The following is a 20736-nucleotide window of genomic DNA, read 5'->3' on the forward strand; positions in this document are numbered from 1 at the left end:
GGCGCAGAAAGTGCAGACCCGAGAAACAGATGGTGGAGAAATACCACACCAAGAGTTAGTCGCAAGATTGGACAAGAGATTTAGTCCCAGTGGGCAAGCAGATACCCATGCGGCAGAACTACAGTTTAGGCAGTGCAAGAAAGATGAAAGTTTGCAAGAATTGGGTGAAGCTATACGTGATTTAACAGAGATGAACTACACAGGTATGGACCCTGCTTCCCAAGAAAGGCTGGGCAGGCAGTATTTCAAAAATGCAATCCCTGAGAAAGGAATAAGAGATGGTATATTTAGAGCAAATCCAAAAACATTTGACCAGGCGATACAGGCTGCATTGGAGACTGAGTCACACGTGATGTCGGAGAAACAAAGACTGGCTGAGCAGTACCCCAAATTTAGCTGTGCTGAATGCTGATTGTGACTCAGAGGTGACGGAGCTGAATGAAGGAATGAAAGAAATGGGGGTAGGACAATTTCAACCAAGCCTGATAGCAGAACAGCCATGCAGTGGGGGACAAGATAGAAGACCAGAAAGGTGGCGCCTGATAAGAATTGAGTGTTACAGATGTGGTGGACGGAGGCATATAAAGAGAAACTGTACCACCCCACCAAGCAGATACGCTGGAAACGCATCAAAACTAACCCCAGGGACCAGGGCTGGGTCGGAAATGCAGACAGGCCCAGGCAACCCCAACAAGCAGTAAAAATGGTGCAGAGACGGAGGGGCAGGGTACACAGCAAGGAGAAAAGAAACTAGAGGAACCAGATACAGAAATCCCCCAAAAAAGGAAAGTAGACCCCTCCCTACCGTACATGACTATACTAGGGCGACAGGCGGGATATTTGCGGCAGACAAAGGAGATGGATTGCAAAGATATTTTTAATAGATACTGGGGCATCAGAAACACTGCTGTCAAGAAAGCAATATTAACAGGTGGTGCAGAGACCTGCATTGGAAGTAGAAAGATGCTAAACGCCAGTATTATTGAACCAAGTTGTAGTTCCTAGACCTTAGACGATATTATTATGTATGGCAGAGATGTAAATGAGGAGTTAGAGCGTTTGGAAAAAGTATTGAAATGATTGCTGGTAGCCAGGTCAAGACTCAAGCCAAGGAAATGTGACCTGTGCAGAACCAGTGTAATGTATTCGGGTCATATAGTGTCAAAAGATGGTGTAGCGACGGATCCAGACAAAGAGAGAGAACCATAAAGGAGTGGTCAACGCCAAAAAGTGTGAAGGATGTAAGAAGTTTCTTGGAGATGGCGTCCTACTACCACCGGTATGTACAAGGATTTGCCAAAATAGCAGTACCTTTGCACAGATTAACGGAGAAAAATGAAGTGTTTAACTGGGATACAGAATGTGAGATTGCTTTCCAGGTATTAAAGAAGTGTCTGATGTCCGCCCCGGTACTAGCGTATCCACAGGAAACAGGAGAATATGTGCTGGATACAGGCGCAAGTGAAACAGGTATTGGTGCTGTCTTATCACTGGTCCAGGATGAAAAGGAAAGGGTGATAAGGTATGGCAGCAGGTCGCTGAGTAAAGCGGAAAGGAATTATTGCGTCACAAGGAAAGAATTACTGGTATTGGTGAATTTCGTGAGATACTACAGGCAGTACTTGTACGGTAGGAAATTCACCATTAGGACTGATCATGCAGCTCTAAGGTGGTTGTTGAATTTTAAGTGTCCAGGAGGAAAACTCGCCAGGTGGATCGAAGTCCTTGGGGAATCCGAGTATAAGGTTATAGGCCAGGGAAAATCCACGGGAAAACTGACGGGTTATAAGGAGACCATGCGGGAAATGTGGTTGGCAGGGGAAACATAGCGCTGTGATTTCCAGGGCCGGAGAGTATAGCAGTTCATTGCAGGATACTCCCACTTGCATGAGGGACACAGAAAAGGTGAATATGGGAAAAGGAATAGTGGACACCAGGATGGTGGAAGCGGAAATGGAGACCCAGGTATGGGCTGTCAGAATTCAATCTAAGGTGAGCGGTGATCAGATAAAGGAAGCCCAGACGGCTGATGCGGAAATAGGTCCAGTAAAGAGGGCGAAGGAATGCGGAATCAGACCAAAATAGGAAGAGATGTCACGGTTGGCGCCCGCCGTGAGAGTTAATTGAGGAAGCTGGAAGCAACTCGGAATAAAGAAAGGTGGAAAGTATGCGACGGTTGTGATAAAGACATTAGAAGAGATCGGATGAAAGCGAAAATTATGAACCAGTCAAAGTGCATTTTTGTGGAATCAGATGAGGAAGACATGAAATAGAACTGAACTATAAACTGTGAGTGAATAACCCTGTATGGGAAATTTGCACTGCCGTGAAAAATGTATTTACCTTTATTTGGGTGGCATATATATTTCCATTTGGATTTAGTGTAACTAGAAATTTAAAAGTAGAAAACCCGCACTTGTGCGTGAAGAATAAACTACTCGTAACTTGGTAATTCCACGATCGTTGGGTAGCTGTTCGTTGTGTTAAAGTATCACACTTATCACTGGTTAAACATGGAAGCTGAGAAACGAATTAGAAAAGAACTACGCGATCCGATGTATTCTTACGAAGATCTAGACAAAGAAATTGCTACAGTACAAAGGAGACAAAGAAAACGAGAAGGTAAAAAGAAGTTTTATGCCGTAGCAAGAGGCCGATCAGTTGGCATATTTAATACATGGGAGGAATGCAACAAGCAAGTTGATAAATATTCAAGTTCTCTTTTTGAGGGATTCTTCACTAGAGAAGAAGCGGAGAATTTTCTGCTTTCTTGTGATGTTGACCTCAAAACCGGCGTTAATTTGGTGTGCAGTTGCGATCACAGCGACGAGAACATTGATAGTACTATCTCCGAAAATGTTATCACTGAGACAACTGAGACAACTACTGCATCAGCACATGTACCCACCACTAAAAATGTATCGCCAGATGGAGTTAAAAACACTTTTGAACAGTCACTTATGGAGAAACTAAAATCAACACCTACGAATTCTAAACAAAGCTCACCACAATCAATCATGGCGGACTACCTCAGACGCGTCCAAAAGTCAACAGAAAAACAAGATAACAGTATTAAATTATTGGAAGAAAACTTTACAGCGATCGTGGATAATAATAATGAAGAGAAGCGTAAGACTTGGACTAAACTAGAAGAAATCCAAAAGAATATCGATTACTCATCGAAAGAACGAGAGAAACTCACACAGGAAATTGACCAGACTAACAAATCAGTTACGTCATTGCTTGACGCTGTTGATGCTAAATCGTTGGCCACTCAAACAGAAATCAACATACAAATTAAAGATAGTTTGGCTAATATGCAGCACCTCACTTTACAGACTGTACAGGACATGATCATGAAATTACAGTGTGACCTAGAAGAAAAGATCTCATCGGTTACAACCAATTACGAAACAGCCATTGAAAATTTAAAAACTGAACACAAGATGGAACTACAACAAGTACGCGACGAATTACAAGAAGTAACAGTCAAATACAAGGCTTGTTTGAAAAACGTAGATGATTGCTCAAACCAGGATACTGCCGTTACATCAATGTCTAATCCTGAACATCATTCTCACCCTCAACTGAAAACCACCCTGGATGTTGAAGCCGACTGTTTTGAACCACGTGGTTCTGAACCTCTTCAAACGAAAGCTGAAACAAATGACGAAAGTCCCCAACCAGAAAAATGTCTTGATGGAACTAACTGTAAATCCCAGCAGGGGAGTGACATTCATCATGAAACTATAAACGCAAACAAACTAATTGTAGGCGATTCTATTACACGTCATGTCAAAGCTAGTAAAATGTTCCCGCGTACCTCTGTTGACCATCGTAAAATATATACCATTGCACAGGCCATTGACGCAGCTAAAGTTTTCATATCACCGTCAGTGGACACTGTTGTATATCACATAGGAACCAATGATTTAATGAGTGGGAAATCGCCCGCTGAATGCATTGACCAAATGGTTGAACTAGTAGACACTACGACTAACAATATGCCAAATGCAAATATAGTAATCTCTGATGTATTGAAGCGTCATAATAACAAGAACGTGAATGATAATGTGCAAGAATTTAACCTACTTTTATTCAACAAGATGAAATTACGCAAGAAAGTGACAATCGTAAAACATAATGAATTGTCGGCAAATTCCGAATTGTTTGATGATGATGGTACACACTTAAACATCAGAGGCACCGCTCAGCTGGTCTATGACATCAAAAATAAAATCAGACAAAGATTGATACCAAATGAAAACAGAAGTGCAGGCAAGTATCAGTTCAGAGAGCAGTACAGAAACGGCCGCAGTGTGAACCAAAATAATCATCGTCGAACAGGAGGATATTCGTCCAAAACTGTCTACCAAACAGAGTGCCCTCAACAGCTCAGGAAGACGCTTACTTTGAACGCCGAGAAATCGCATAACGATGAGAACGCTATGTTTTCCAAATTCATGAAATTCATAAACCTTATGAACTCATTTTAAATAACTGTTATCATGGAGCCCATGGCTGGGGCAGAAGTACGATGGACGTACATTCTTTTGGATAAATTAGGTATTTTCTTTTTTGTTGTTGTTGCTTTGCTCTCTTCTCCCAAGTTTAATACCAAACAAATACCAATTGTTTTAAATTTGATTGTTGTTGTTTTTTCTCCCTCTCCTTTACTTGGAGGTGCCAAACAAACTTGTTTCGTTGATTTTATTTCTCTAATCTGATTATTTTTAACCAAACGAATACTTATTGTTTCAAATTTAATTAACTGTTTTACTAGTACATTATATTTTCCAGCCCTGTTACCCCCTTGCTAACTTTTATTTCCTTCAGTATACTAAGTGTGTAGTATTTTTGTGTAGTTCTTTTTTTTTTTTTTTTTTTTATATATATATATATTTTTATTATTGTATTTTTTCGCTTGCTGGAAAATGTCCAACTTCAAAATAGGTAGTTGGAATATCAATGGGTTGAATAGCAGTAAGCTGTCAAATGCTGATTTTATTAATTACACCTCTTCCCTAGACTTGGTTTGTTTCCAAGAAACGTGGCTTAGCAGTAACAGTAGTGTTAGATTAGAAAACAGCCTAGATTCATATGAGGTGATACGTCAAGACAGAAATCTTGGTCGCTCAAAAAAACAAAGAGGGGGTGTCGCTGTTCTATTTAAAAGTAAATACAAACAGTACATTACTCATATTTCTGGCAATACAGCACATTTTATTTGGTGTAAGATTGACAAAACAATCTGTGCTACTAATAATGATTTATACATTGGTTGTATTTACATCCCACCTGAGAACTCATTCCTTTATAAGAACAAGAATGTTGATCTGTTTAGTTATCTGGAAAAAGATATTTTACAATTTTCATCCAAAGGTGATGTTCTTCTCGTAGGGGATTTCAATGCTAGAATTGGTAGCCTTGATGATAGAATTGATGATAGCAGAAATATGCATCTACCCTTACCATCCTACTATATTAATGACAATTTTGGCAACAGAAATACTATGGATGTTAATTCATCATGCTGTATTAACAAATTTGGTAAAAAATTAATTCAGTTGTGTATTGATTGCAACCTCATCATTCTGAATGGTAGAACTATTGGTGACTCTGCAGGAAAATACACATGTCACACTCCCCGGGGTAGCAGTACAATCGATTACGGGATAACTTCAAAGAACTTATGTGACTCATTACAATATTTTAAAGTAGTCGATTTGTCTCATTTATCAGACCACTGTGCTTTAACTTTATCTATGAAGTTTAATGTTAACATGTGTCTAAATGAAAATAATAAAAGCAATGATAAATTAGATCCTTTACCATCAAAATATATGTGGAATGACCAGGCTAAGGACAATTATCAAACAAACCTTGAAAAGTTAAATAATAATGAAATTAAGAATTTTATGAGCAAACCTTATAGCATTTATGAGTCAGAAACTGCAGTCACAGATTTTGAAAATTTAATTACAAATATTGCAGACAAATGTCTAAAGAAAATTACTCCTAAACTTAAAAAAAATAAACGCAAAAGTAAACAAAAAAACTGGTTTGACCAGGATTGTTGGTCCCTTCGTAAGGAGTTAAGGAGCCTATCACGTTTATTACAAAAGTATCCTCAAGATCCATATATCCGAGGGAAATTCTTTCAAACCCGTAAACAGTATAAAAAACTAATCAAACATAAAAGTAATCAGAAAATGATTGCACAACTCAAAGAATTGGAAAATTCTAAATCAGACACATCTAAATTTTGGAAGATTCTTCGTGAAATGAATGGCGAGAACCCCAGTAATAATAACGGGAATGTTCAACCTGGTGATTGGTTGGTTTACTTTAAGACCCTACTTAATACTGATAGCAGTACATCAAACTCTGAGATTGCGAATGAACTGGAGAATAGTGAAAAGAGTGCAAGTAGCAACCCCTATTTAGACAGACCAATCTTAAAAAATGAAATAACTAAAGCCATTAGACTTCTTAAAAGTAACAAGGCTTCGGCAGAAGATAGAATTTGCAATGAATTGTTAAAATACGGTGAACATCACTTATTAGATGCAATACATAAACTCTTTAATATTGTTTATAGTTCAAATAACTATCCACATTCTTGGAGCACTGGCCTGTTGGTACCAATCCACAAATCTGGGTCGAAAAATAACCCGGCCAACTACAGGGGAATTGCCATCTCTAGCTGTCTTGGCAAGTTATTCAATAGTATTCTAAATATTAGGCTGACATCATTTTTAGACTCTAATAACATTATTTCCAGTCGACAGTTCGGATTCAGGCATGATTGTCGAACTACAGACAATCTTTTCATACTAAAAACCCTGGTAAATAAATATCTCTACAGTGGTAAGTCAGAGTGCGCCAATAAACAAAATAACACAAATATTAAAAAATCAAAAAAATTATATGCCTGCTTTATTGACCTTAGAAAGGCCTTTGACAGTGTCTGGCATGATGGTCTATTCAAAAAATTAATCAAATATGGTATAACTGGAAAAATGTATAAAACTATCAAAAACATGTACAGTAAAGTAAAATATAAAGTTAAATGTAAAGAAGGCTTAACAAAACAATTTCAGTCCAATATTGGTGTTAAACAGGGATGTAATCTTAGTCCAACTCTCTTCAATCTTTTTTTAAATGACCTGCCCACTATTTTCAATCCTAATACCTGTGATCCTCCTTATTTAGAAAACTCGCATGTCAGCTGTCTACTCTATGCCGATGATATTGTGATACTTTCTAAAACTAAACAGGGATTACAGACATGTCTTGATAGTTTGGCATTGTATGCTAAAACGTGGAAGCTCTCTGTCAACACTGACAAAACCAAAATTTTAATTTTCAATAAATCAAACAGACGTTTGAATAATGATACATTTTTTCTTGGAGGTATCGAACTTGATACAGTTAAATCTTATAACTATCTGGGACTAGTCATTAGTGCCAATGGTAAATTTAAGGATGGCCTAAAAAACCTTAAACGTAAGGCTCAAAAAGCTCTGTTTTCAATGAAAGCAAAGCTTGGCTCAATACAAAACATAAGTATAAAAGTTTCAATTTCCCTTTTTGACAAACTCATCAGACCTATCCTCATTTATGGTTGTGATGTTTGGGGTGATGAGTTCTCCACTAAATCACCTATTGAAGACGTTCAATTAAGTTATTGTCGGTATCTACTGGGGGTGTCACAACACACACCAATTATGGCCATGTATAGCGAGTTAGGCAGATACCCCCTAGACGTATTTATAAAAAAACAAATAATTAAATATTACAGTCGGGCCATGAATTCTAATAATGCGTTACTCAAGGAAGCTTTTGTGGTTAACCAAAGCATTAAAAGTAAATGGTATCTAGAAGTGACATCATTATTAAACAATATCCAACTATATCATTCAGTTAACAACGGTGATAAACTAACCTCGGCACAAATGAAACAAATTGATTTAGGCATCAAGGATTTATTTCTAACAAGATGGAAAGGTGAGGTCTATAATGATAACCGCACCAAAGCAAATGAGAAAAACAAACTAAGAACATATCGGCTAATCAAATCAGATTTAAAACTTGAGCCATATTTAGTCAAGCTAAAAAACTTTCAACTGCGTAGTGTGCTTACCGAAGTTCGTCTTAGTGACCATAGTCTCAAAATTGAAATGGGTCGTCATAAAAAAATCCCACTAAACAACAGGGTTTGTGACATGTGTAACAAAGGTCTAATTGAGGATGAAATGCATTTTCTGCTGGAATGCAACAAATATAATGAGTTGCGTGCCAAACTGTTCAATAAAGCTAAGGATATGATCCCAGCATTTGAAAATAAACCTGCAGAGAAAAAATTCATGGAATTGTTACAGAATGAAAACATTATTATACCAGTAGCACAGTTCATAAGTAAAAGCTTTGAAGTCAGGAAGCAGGGTCTTACTTGACATCTTAATGCCTGCTGTCAATTTTGTAATTTTATATTAGATTGTATTTTAGAGATTTTGTTTTATTTAGTAATTTAGTGATTGTATTTGTTATTTGTTTTTTAGTATATTGTGTTTTTGTTTTGTTTTTTATATATATATATTTCTCCTTGTACTTTGTGACCATTTTCTTTCCCTCCGGGGATTGTGTAAGAGTCAATAAGTAAATAAATGTCATCCCATATTTAATTATTTTTGACGTATTCATGAAAACTAGTTTTTATTTTATTTGTGGCCAGAAAGATCTCAAACCACATTCCTACTGCTGGGCTGCAGACCAGCATTGGGAGTTTGGGGAGAGAGGTTAAATTGACAAACAAAATGGCAGTCAAAAGTCGACTTGAGCTGTGACTTGATTTTGATTTTGTGTACTATTTCAATTGAGAGGATAGACTTCAGATATTAATTACCATAACCAATTTCAATTTTTCAAGATAATTTATGTCTGTGAAAAAATGCTATGAAATCAACCCCGGTGTGTTGAACTCAGGGGGGAATAATGTGACATAAATTGTAAGTGAAAAGTACAGAGCCCTGGCTGTGTGAAATAAAAGCGCACATGTTTGGATACGTTGCAACAACCCATTGCACATGTTTATTTTTAAGACCACTGATACAGTCACTGGATTGTGTTGTCAGCAGAATTTGAGATACATACATCCTGTCTCTCCCTGTGGCATAATGGTATGTCTCAGACAGTGACATGGTGATTGTGAAATACCTTGGAATGTGCTGAGCCCAGTGTTGTTGGCAATGAAAATAGATATGACATCATTGACCCGAGTCTCCTACTTTAAATTGGTAGAGCTTGGATTAAGAGTGGTTTATTCCACTACCAAAATTGGCATCCTCTGTACACTGATTTGTCGACTATTTCGAGATAACCAATCATTTCGTTATATACATTTTATTATTTGCATGGCCATAAATTAACTAAGGTATTTAAGTTGAGACATAAGGGAAAATCTTTAGTCAGGAAGGTGACCTGACTTGATCCTGTAACATCTTGTGATGCTGATTCCTGACTCCAGTGAGCTGTACCCTATACAGGGGTACATATGCAGACGTGCTGTGCAGTGATCCCTGCTGATCAACAGGAACCACCGAAGCTCACTGCCTGAACTACTCCCGTTGTACCAGTGCTACCAGTAGCAGCGGATAGCAGTGCAGTTGCCGATACTCCCTGGACACAGAGCACGAGTTTAAATTGTAGTGCAGCTGCGTCGACAGTGTGCCAGATACGAAGGAACGCAACATTGCACATTGCTGTCCAATGGAGAGTGGAGTGTTCCCTGCAGCATCGATCAAGTCTCTAATTTATTTTATTTTACAGTGTATCCCCCTCCTTGCTGGTTCCAGTGACCAGCATCCCTGTTATTTGTTTATTAAAGTACAGGAAACCGTATATATTGTGTTGTGTTGATTTGTTATAATCGTTACTGGTATATTTCTTTCTCTGCACAGTCTCAGTTGTGGTGATATACATTCACCAAACGATCCCCACCCCGTGACAGCGGACGAGCTGAGAGGGAGGAGACTTATTAGATAAGCACGCTACCAAATACAAAGACTATTAGACCGGTATTAAAGACAAACTCCCCGATCCTGAATACGGTGTAGCCCCATAAAGGCCCCCCCCCCGCATTTAACGTCACAATATAATCAACTGTAATACGGAGTCTCTATGAGCGCGCGCGCGGGGGGGGGGGGGGGGGGGGTATCGGCTGGTATCTAGTGTAAGAAATAGACAAGGGATGAAGGCTCCAGCCAGCTCACATTTTTTAAACTCGAAAAAACAGATGAAAAGAATGAAAAATAAAATATAACAAAAATACCAGGTTGAAGAATATTAGTTGCTTCTTCAAATTTCGCCAAAGTCCTACCTACATTTTACCGATATCTGCAGAATAAATCAAGAAAACTACACAAATTTACTCCATTTAGGAATTCCTAACGGTTTGCCCGAACGGATGGCATAGTTGGAGGCGTGGCCTATTCAGGATTTGTCAACAACCAATCACAAGACTGGTTACGAACCACATCGCGGTCACGACTCCGTTAGCCTTGCTCAACTGGTTCGTAACCAGTCTTGTGATTGGTTGTTGACAAATGCTGAACAGGCCACGCCTCCAACAGTGTCGTGCGTTCGGACTAACCGTTAGGAATTCCTAAATGGAGTAAATTTGTGTAGTTTTCTTGATTTATTCTGCAGATATCGGTAAAATGTAGGTAAGGCTTTGGCGAAATTCAAAGAAGCAACTAATATTCTTCAACCTGGTATTTTTTTTAGATTTTATTTTTTATTTTTTTCGTCTGTTTTTTCAAGTTTAAAAAATGTGAGCTGGCTGGAGCCTTCATCCCTTGTCTATTTCTTACACTAGATACCAGCCGATACCCCCCCCCCCCCCCTCATAGAGACTGCGTATTACAGTTGATTATAGTTCCTGGGCTCCCTGTGATAATACAAACACTTTTATTTTGACTTGAAATATTATATTTTCATTCTGGGCCAAAATGACCAACAGCTCTCTGATGTTAGTGACAAGCAGACCCACTGCTATGAACTACTGTTGGAGTACAGTTATAATTGTTCATCAATTTTACACAAAATTATGTCATTGGGGTTACATTTTGCTTCAGTCATTTACTATAAGTGTTAAATTCAGTTTTATACAAAATACAATGACATCTCTCTTATAATTTACGTTTTGTTTACCTGATTTTCTGTCTTTATATGCACTGTGCAAGTTGGAGGTATGATGTATTTACAACGGTGTTATTTGACAATTAATTATTTAACTACATAACATTGTAAATCATATTGACAGTGAGTTTAAATAAGCTAAAATCGTGTCCATACAAGTGTATCAACATTTGGTAAATGTGATTCTCCACTTTGTTATCGCAACGGTGTCACCGACATTACTTATTCACTACTTTCAAATTAACGTGAAAATAATTATATAACGGTATTAAACTACAACCGAATTTTGACAGACGGGCGAGTCAGTGTTTGTATACATCGAAATCGAAACAACGATGATACAAATATGCACCCTCAACGATCACAGTATGAAACTTACGATTCGCTGGTGCTGTCATGCAAGACATTCTTATCAATTATAACCAACCTGTATCTTAGAGCTTTCCCGTATTCCGATTCAAGACGCCATTTTGGTGAATTATGACGACTGTTGGCGATTTAAGTTACCAGACCAATATTTGTAAACAGAATCACCAGCGGGAAACCCCGAAAAATTAAACCATCGGTACAAATCTACTGAGACTGCGCAAAATGTCCCACCATCCTTTGCGGCCTAAGGATGTAATCTGACCTTGACATCGATTTATCCCTCATTTTGACTTTTTTAAAGACTGTGAATGCTTTAAGATTTAAGGCTGAGTAGGACTAGGTCAGGGACTTTCCAGAAAATACAAAATTTTAGATTACCCCCAACTCCCTCCTGGATGCCGGTGTGAAATAAGTCGATTCTGTCCCATAATGAGAACCGCATAACCTCTTTCTAAAGTAATATCGCTGGAACTAAAACATATCGATCGAAAATATAAGTGATTGTAATTAACTATCATCGACTCACTCTTTTGCAAAAAATAACTATAGATGTGCAAATACTCCGGATAATCAAAATATGTCGACAATATAATTTATTATAGATAGCTTATCGGAACGTGTGAACTTTATTTGTTGTGCGGATGGATACAAATTTAAATTACCTGCGCACTTTTTGTCGGCCATTTTGGATATTGAGATCGTTTCGAGACGATAGTAATAGAGAAAAAAAGGCGATATTTTCTACCTAAAAGCTCAATATTGCGAGCAAATTGTTTACATTATAGCATGGTTCTTTATTTTTCCATTAGGAATACATAGCACCATGGCAGACAAACGAAAGCTCCAAGGTAAGAGGGGGCCAGAATTACGCGAAGGGGGGCATCGCACTATGACGCCATGATGGGATTATTATTATTATCGCAAGTTTGTTATTATTGTGTATTTTGTCCCTACTTTCTTTATGTAGGCTGTTAACATTTTCCCCAAAATAATCATAATTGCATTGGTTGACCAATAAATAAGGCTAGCGCGTTTTGTCCCGTTTTAATTTTTTTTTCAATCTTTTAAATTCGTATTTTCCCCGTCTTCAGCAAAGCGTGGTTGTCTACTCATGTCACACTGAATCAGTGAAAATGAATGTGTCCGTTTTTAAACAATGAACATTCTGCATATCCTTTGGTTATATTTTTCATTGGCTTAATTTCTTAAGAAACTTTTACAGATGTTTTTTCGTTAGTGGTATGATTTTTTTTCAGTGCATTCTGTCGGTGATGCTCGAGGGTCTTGCATGTATATTCCCGGTCCACTTTTACTTTTCTATTGTTATTGTTCTCTTGTTTTTATGGTCAACCATTTAATAATTCAATTTGTAATAATAATTTTGAAAGCAGTTCTCTTGTCTGAAAATAATAAAACTAACAACAGTGATGTAGTACATAGTTATTTTTCAAATCTGCACATGGCAAAACTGAACTTGATCAGATATTATTTTGCCATCATGATTACTGTATGGTAAATATTTAAAATGGATTTCATTGTGTCTAATGTTGATATCCATAAGTACATTTATTTTATATATAATATGCAGTCTTCATTGTCATGTATTTCAACTAATATTAGGATAGAATATGTATTCTATACATCTTTTGGATCTGAAAACATTGAGAATAACATGTGCATGCATTTAATGGTACACATCTGTTTGGTTTATTATGAATGCATTCATGCTTAGGCCAGTTATCAGTAGTTTATAACTGAACCATATTTTTTTTTCAAATGTATGGTTGCCAGGGTTGTTGTAAGAACAGAACATTATAGAGCAGGGCCCCCTACTCTCTAATTTCAGATAGAGCTCATTCAACATAACAATAAATACAATTGATGTATAAATTACTGTAAAGCTGAAAATTATTTGTGCAGTTTTATTTTTGCATAATCTGTGATAAAACAATTAGCGAAAAAATAAAATTGCATGAATATTTTGTCCTGACTGGTATTTTCTTTATTATATCATTGGGGGCGCTGTATTTCTTATCGGTACACTACATGTACAGTACGTACTATGATTTGCAACCCATGTTTATATTTCTAGTTACAATTTATGTAAATGTGAAAATAAAGTGTGTAACCTATTGTAGTAAGTTATCACCATCTAGCACTACTTCAGCGTCAAATCAGTGCTTGGAATTGCTGTAACTATCACACTAAAAATCAAATACGACCTACATGTAGCTGAGTGTCAATCAAGATTTTTATAGCCATTTGTAAAATGTTACAGTAGCACAACATACTGATAGTGATTGGAGTTGCACTGATGCTGTAATGCTAACATTAACACCTTTGTTGGCATCTTGCTTATACTTCGTCAAATCATTATTAGTCTTGATTAAACCATGGAAGGTACTAACGGAAGGAGCCTCAATGCTATTGTTTTAGTTTTACCCTATGATCGTTTGCCAATGTTTGTTCACAAACATTGGTTCTTGTTAACTAGCTCTTGGCCCCAATAGGTTACGCTGATCTTGAGCATTCGGTAATATTCAGAGCATGTTCGGTAGCAATAGACGAACTGCGCATGCGCAAGATTGAAAATGACATCTAGTTGAAACGTTGTTTCCGGAGATCTCGGTGAATTATAATGAAAAAATTAGCAGATATAACATCGATTGAAGAAGAACTGATGAACTATCGGGAATCTTTTTGTATTTGTAATGGTGATGAGACGTAATCAATGATTGCCTGTGACAATAACGATTGCATTATTCAATGGTACCATTGTCAGTGCGTGGGTTTGACGCCTAAATCTGTTTGAAATTTTCGACCACCGGGCATCGGGAGACACCACCAGAAAAGATAGTATTGAAAGAAGGGCATGCCTAGACTGAGTTTTTTAGAGTTTTTGTTGTAGATGCTCAAAATCTTGTTTTTGTTACAATTGCTAAAACATGTGAAATCAAACATTCATCTGGTAAATTTCCGGTTGTGAAATGTGTATTTTAACCTTTCACAACTAAACAAACCAAGTGCGCATGTGTGATGGCCGTAGTTTCATAATGCGCATATATTTTATGGTCACGTTAAAAATCGGCGAGGTTATATCATATTCTGCTAACTCGTTACTTGTATAAACACTTGCAAACTATCATGGACATCAAACTCATAGTTGCTGTCGACATAGGAAGTAAAGTAAGCAAATAACACCGAATAAACGGCAAGGTAAAGACTATGTCTAATTATAGTAAATACGTACTGCGTGCGTGACTCGAACCGGCGCTCGCGTACGGCACCTAATCGCCTAGCTACACGCCACTACACGTCTTCCCCTCGGCCACCGGGCATCCCCAAAAAAGGATGAGTAGACAATGTCCTTATCGGGATTAATTTGGGTTGAAACAAAAGGGAATAAGCCAGTTAAGAGGCTTAAATGGCCACTTGAGAGGCGCTGTGGCTCCTTCCGTTAGTACCTCCCATGATTAAACCTTGATCAGTGTCATCGCTGATTGCGTGTGCTGAAACAATTACAACTGAGACAGTTGACAATTGGTAGCCCTGGCACAAGAATTGGTAGTTCCTGTGTCTTTGACTACTGCTAATTTGGATCCCTGTCATTAGGGAAGTGTACTACCGGATTCGGCTGATACCCCGCCCATCCTAAACCCCGCCCATGGCGATGTTTCAAATAGTGGGCGATGTTTTGGTCCACATTGCCTAACTGAACCAACAAACATTTTTACAGACCCCAATTTTCCCGTCTGACATCTTGTATCGAGCGCGCTATTTCAAATATGACGCTAAAATAATTCACTGTGAAGCCGAAAAGCATTAAAAACTTCAATAAAACCAATGCTGTAAACGAATTGTTGTTGCGTATTATTACACTCGAATAAAGTCTACGCTTGAAAAGAATGTTATTTACGAAGTTTAAAATATCCAAGCCTTCCTGGTTCGAGCCTCTTGGTTGTTATCAGTAATGTTTAATCTTTGTCTATATCGCATTCCAGACAAAATGTCGGTAAACAAGAAATGGGCGAACTAAAATGTCTCCTGCGTTTCACATGCGACATGATTATTAAAAAACACAGAGTTAGGCGATCATGTACGTTCTATAAAGCTAACCTTGTACACGTAATCTTGTACTGACGTGTTTTTTCTCCAAAAAAGACGTTCTCTTTCAGTTAACCCCCAGTTAGCTCTTCGCGTTAATGGTATTTGTGAGAGTTGGAAGATTTTTTGAACACATGACAAGTAACTATTGATTTGCGTCAAGCTAGGTGGCTCGAATTTAAATATCAGTGCGTGAACTCAAACGCGTGGTTATTAGAGTTCAGTCGAAATGTACGTGAATATTGCGATCAAAGTGCGCTGTCCAGAGTTTATTATATTATAGTAAAATTTAAATTGACGCATGGTATGGTTTATATTACATGTTCACTTCATTTCGAATAAAAAAATCACCATTGGAACATTGGTGAATCACAAGTATTTAAAATATTTTCTCGACTTTCCGTAGATACCCGACTACTATCATTTTTAATGATTTAAATGCGCCAATGTTTGCGTAGTTATTACGAATGCAACGCATTATCAAGTCGGTAATACGGTATTGAAATATTCACAGACCCAATACCCCGGGTCAGTGCCCTAACAATAGTAAAAATTAACTTGAGTTTGCGTAATTATCATGAAAGCAATACATTTAATACAAAGTTGAAATATTTAGAGCTGGTACAATATTGTAAACAAATTTGTGTAATTAGAAAAGCAGTGCACTAAGTAAACGACGTTGATATATTCAAAGCCAGTATAGAGTTGCATACAAGTTGCGTAATTACAGTACCGTCGGATATAATAAAAATTTTACTAGAGCGACGCGCGGACCACAAAAGAAAAAGGTTGCTAAGGTAACGCGCCAGTTCAGCGTGTGACTTGGGGTCAAACTTCGGTCAACCCACACTTGATGCCAGCATCACCGCGCAGCAAGTTTCGCAAAGAAGTACTTCAAGTTCAATTGAGTCCCAAAATTATGTCGCTAATCACTCGGTTGTCGCAGCGTGTGTTGTGTCATGTCCATGATGCACCCCGTTTCGACTTTGACTTGCTTTTCCTTCTTGGTGCATGTTCTCGTTCACGTAAAATGCGACCTCTCACCAATGTATTAAAACACTTTGAATTTATTCTTTGCATGATTATATTTGGTCAACGCGAAACATTATTTTTTCTAGACCATTTCTATCAACGCAGGGTTATTTTTTTTAGACAAGATGGGCCTCGTAATATCTGCCAAAAGATCGCCCGGGCGATCTTTTGGTCCACATTTTTCTTAAAAAAAATCGAATCCTCCATAAGATCGTCCAGGGCGGGGTATCAGCCGAATCCGGTAATATTTATTGCAGATGCATGTAGCACTATGTATACATTAAACAAACTCTAAATTAATTATAGTGTAAGGATTGCTGTCAATCTTCTTATCATGGTCTGTAAAGATCATTCTTTGTTTGGTTCAAGAACTCATGCAGAGCAGTAAATGAGCTACTCTGGGACGTAACTGATACAGTATGATATAATATGATATATGAAATAATTGCATGAAGATGTACAGTGTACTTTATTTTTACCTTTTTTATTGTGCCTGTCAGATGTTTTCATTGACATTGCAAAGTTCTTTCTCCCCAGGGCATTATACAGTAGGGGTTCCCAACTGTTAAATTTTAGATAGACAATAAAACCATTAACAATGAATATAATAGAAGTCATTAGCATATTATATTCTTATGTAAATTGACCAATACTGTATGCAATTTTTCTGGGAAGAACATTGCATTGATCGACACAAATCTTATTTTCTAGTTAATTCAGTTTTTATCTAGTCTATTTCAAGCTTGAATACTGTAGTTTATTACCCAAGTTAGATTTTGTGTTCAACATGTATGTATATTTTTCAAAGTATTTCTGTGCAGTTATTTTCCTGGAAGAGTAAAAAATAGCAAGTTTCTAACATGTACTCATATAAGTATCAGAATTATTGTAATTGTAATTTATTCATTTAGAACAGTACATCCATAAATGGTTTTTCATGCACAGCATATAGATATAAAAATTAACATAGAATTAAACAAACCACTGCAAAAATAACGAGAACACAATAAAGAAAAGCATAGATAGGGTATAAAATAAAATGATTACGAAATAATGATAAAATTACAATAAAAAAAATGACAATAACATAGCAGTCCGAACAAAACGATAAAATGCATAAATGGGGTAAAATATGAATTGACAACAAAGTAGTAAGATAAAATTATACAATATTATTAGCAGCTGTAGCTGCGCGATATTTAAAAGAGCAAGTGTGAGATTTTGAAATATGAAATCGATTTCTGGTGTTGTAGGAATGGATGGCAGTTTGAAATGAGAAGGTCAGATAAATATGGTGGGACTAAATATTGCTTGCATTTGTAAATGAGATTATTAAAGTGTTTAGTTTGTCTGTCTTGAATGGTTGGCCAAGCAAGAGCTGATCTTGCAATGGAGACACGTTCATGTCTTTTCAAGCCACATTGGATGCGTACAGCAAGGTTGGTGATACGTTGCAGACTACTTTTTAGTGTAATGCTGCAGTTAGAATACACAGTGTCACAGTAATCAAGTAGTGAGAATACTGGCAGAGATAATGTCCTTGCGAGCTTTCTCAGGAATGCAGCGACGAGATCTTACGAGGCCTGATAGGCGGAATCGACATGTCCTACGAAGGTAGGCTATATGGTTACACCATTTCAATTCAGGATCCATTCTCAGCCCAAGACAAGTTGCAGATGTAGTTGAGTGAATTGTTTGATCTTTTATAATGAGAGTTTTGATGTGAGCAGGTACTTTCTGTAGTTGTTGACGAGTGCCAAACAGCATATACTGATATTTTGATAAGTTGGGTTGAAGTGAATCAGCAGAAAACCACAGTAGAAGGCTGTTACTTTCTTGTTCAATTTCATTGTGAATGCAGTCAAGGTTGGTGTAGTTAGACGATTTGAGGAGATTGAGATCATCAGCGTAGCCATATATTGGTGAAGGAGATTGAAGCCAAGTTGGCAGATCATTGATGTAGATAGAAAATAAAACAGGTCCACATACACTACCTTGTGGGACATCAGTCTTGACATCAATGAGCTCGGACTAATGGCTACCAAGTTTAACACACTGAGTGCGGTCAGAAAGGTAGCTACGGAACCAATGTAAGGTTGTGGGATGGAAATTGTAATGCTTGATGCTAAGATGTCTTTTATGGTTTAATTTACATGGTTAAAGTTATGTTTTAATGTAATATTAGTACAATTGAATGAAATGAATATATTTTGTTAAAAACATGTGCCACAATGAATGCTTCCTTCATCAAGATCCACCATTTTGAAAATTACAAGTGTACAACTTGTTTTAAATTATTTATTGTACCAAATTTTTATACTGATATTGATAAAGGGCTTGATATTGAGTTTATTAAACTTGCTTGTCTGAAATATGGTTTCTTAGTGATTGCAAAATGCAATTTAACTTGTTGTTGACTATATGACTACTTTTAGTGTCTAGCCTTGTAATACTAACAAAAATATGATAACAAACAATCTGTAGAAATGTCATTCTAAATTTAACTGCTTATAGTGTTTTACAATCGTGTCTATCCTACGCTGACAAGATCACTGAGAGCGAAACATTGGCTCCCAATGCAACTCCTTATGTATGATCATAGTCGATGTGTTCATCTATTACTCTGTTGTGAGTACATTAAATCAACACTGATGATAACTCGTTAAATAATGGTTTGACAAAGCATAAGCGAGATGTGAATTGAAAAAAATGTCAGTACCGGTATTTGCATTACAGTAGACCGCATTGGTGTACCATTTGTCTGCTACAGTTATATTTTATGAAAATTAAATTAAAATCCTGATGTTTTAGATTTTAATCAGCATGTTTAACAGAAATAAGTCTTTAATATGATTGAAAATGCCTGAACTGCTTGTTCTTCCATTACAACAATACATCATATGAAAAAGAAAATTCTGTTTCAATTAGCGTTTGTTTATTTTGCAGGTGAAATAGACAGGTGCTTAAAGAAAGTCAGTGAAGGCGTAGAGACATTTGAAGACATCTGGCAAAAGGTAGGAGTAGTGTAAATGAGTAAATGTTAGGTCTGAATACAATCAGATAAACATGTCACACATGTCATGTGCCGAATATTCTAAATCCTATATATTTGCAGACAGATTAGTGTAGTCAGTGTTCTCCCCAGGAATTTAAACCACTGTGGCGGCCTAATAATTGAAATTGACCAAAGCACATTTACACCCACACAATAAACAACATATATTTATTTGCTTCACACAGTGTTATAAACACTTTTATTTTGGGCACTTTTGTAATATTAATGAGCTCCGTCACAGGGAAAATATTTTTTTTTTGGAGTCAAAATATTATGTTTCACAATTTAGAAGAGTTTGAATTTAAAAATGAAACATTCTCGAAATGCAAATGCTGCAGACTAAAAAGAAACAAATAAATTGTAAAAGGTTAAATGAAACTCATTTGAAACGTTTGAGCCAGGATTATGTTCACCACTTTCATGATCTTATTTACTACAAAATTCTCCTTCAAAAAATCAACCATGTAGTTATTTGGCGGATTGTTGGTTATTATTCCGACCATCAGCTTCTAACGTTTACATTTACAGTAAATGAACGAACAAATAACACTTCCAAACGATCAAAGTTACGACGTGACATAACTTACTTCGCGATGTTTTACACCGGTTATACCAATAATTCCTATTACTCGGTCATGATGCCATGCAAAAATTAAAGACTTCTTTATTTTATATGAAAAACGTAAAATTTGAGCTAGTTTTATCGAGAGAAATTATTTTTGATCACTCGATCACTTCGGTGAAAAACACAGACCCGCCATGATAGTTATGACGCATTAGTTGACCGGCATGTGTCCTTTGACCCGGTGGGTCAAAAACGCCATTTACCAATCAAAATGCCGCATGGTATTGCCGGTAGAACCTGAAGTTTTCCGAATGATCGTGATCATAAAAATTATATTGCAGAAGTAAAGCGATGTCGTAGCACGATGTGTTGGTATGAATTTCAGATGAAAACTGCATGATGGTTTTCG

General features: G+C 37.0%; 3 protein-coding genes across 5 annotated transcripts in view; 2 read left to right on the forward strand and 1 right to left on the reverse strand.

Annotated features, from left to right (window-relative positions):
- Positions 1–11782, reverse strand: part of LOC100374850 (centrosomal protein of 131 kDa-like) — a 59932-nt gene extending 48150 nt beyond the window's left edge. Inside the window, exon 1 of the mRNA XM_085502574.1 lies at positions 11630–11782. The gene's annotated coding sequence lies outside the window, so the exon portion shown is untranslated. The remainder of the gene's footprint in view (positions 1–11629) is intronic.
- Positions 4935–8806, forward strand: LOC146740161 (uncharacterized). Its single transcript, XM_085502855.1, has 2 exons — positions 4935–6848; positions 8738–8806. The coding sequence occupies exons 1-2, from the start codon at positions 4935–4937 to the stop codon at positions 8804–8806; spliced, it is 1983 nt and encodes a 660-aa protein (XP_085358981.1).
- Positions 11783–12235: 453 nt separating the features above from the next.
- Positions 12236–20736, forward strand: part of LOC100368514 (CCR4-NOT transcription complex subunit 3-like) — a 42204-nt gene continuing 33703 nt past the window's right edge. For 2 of the 3 annotated variants that reach the window (XM_085502575.1, XM_085502577.1), the window contains exons 1-2: positions 12236–12419; positions 19654–19721. In XM_085502575.1, the coding sequence (XP_085358701.1) occupies positions 12395–12419; positions 19654–19721 (93 nt within the window). In that variant the 5' untranslated portion in view covers positions 12236–12394. The remainder of the gene's footprint in view (positions 12420–19653; positions 19722–20736) is intronic. The other variant, XM_085502576.1, reaches the window with a different exon arrangement.

This window comes from Saccoglossus kowalevskii, chromosome 8 (genome assembly GCF_978046115.1).
Source record: "Saccoglossus kowalevskii chromosome 8, keSacKowa6.1, whole genome shotgun sequence".
Classification (NCBI taxonomy): domain Eukaryota; kingdom Metazoa; phylum Hemichordata; class Enteropneusta; family Harrimaniidae; genus Saccoglossus; species Saccoglossus kowalevskii.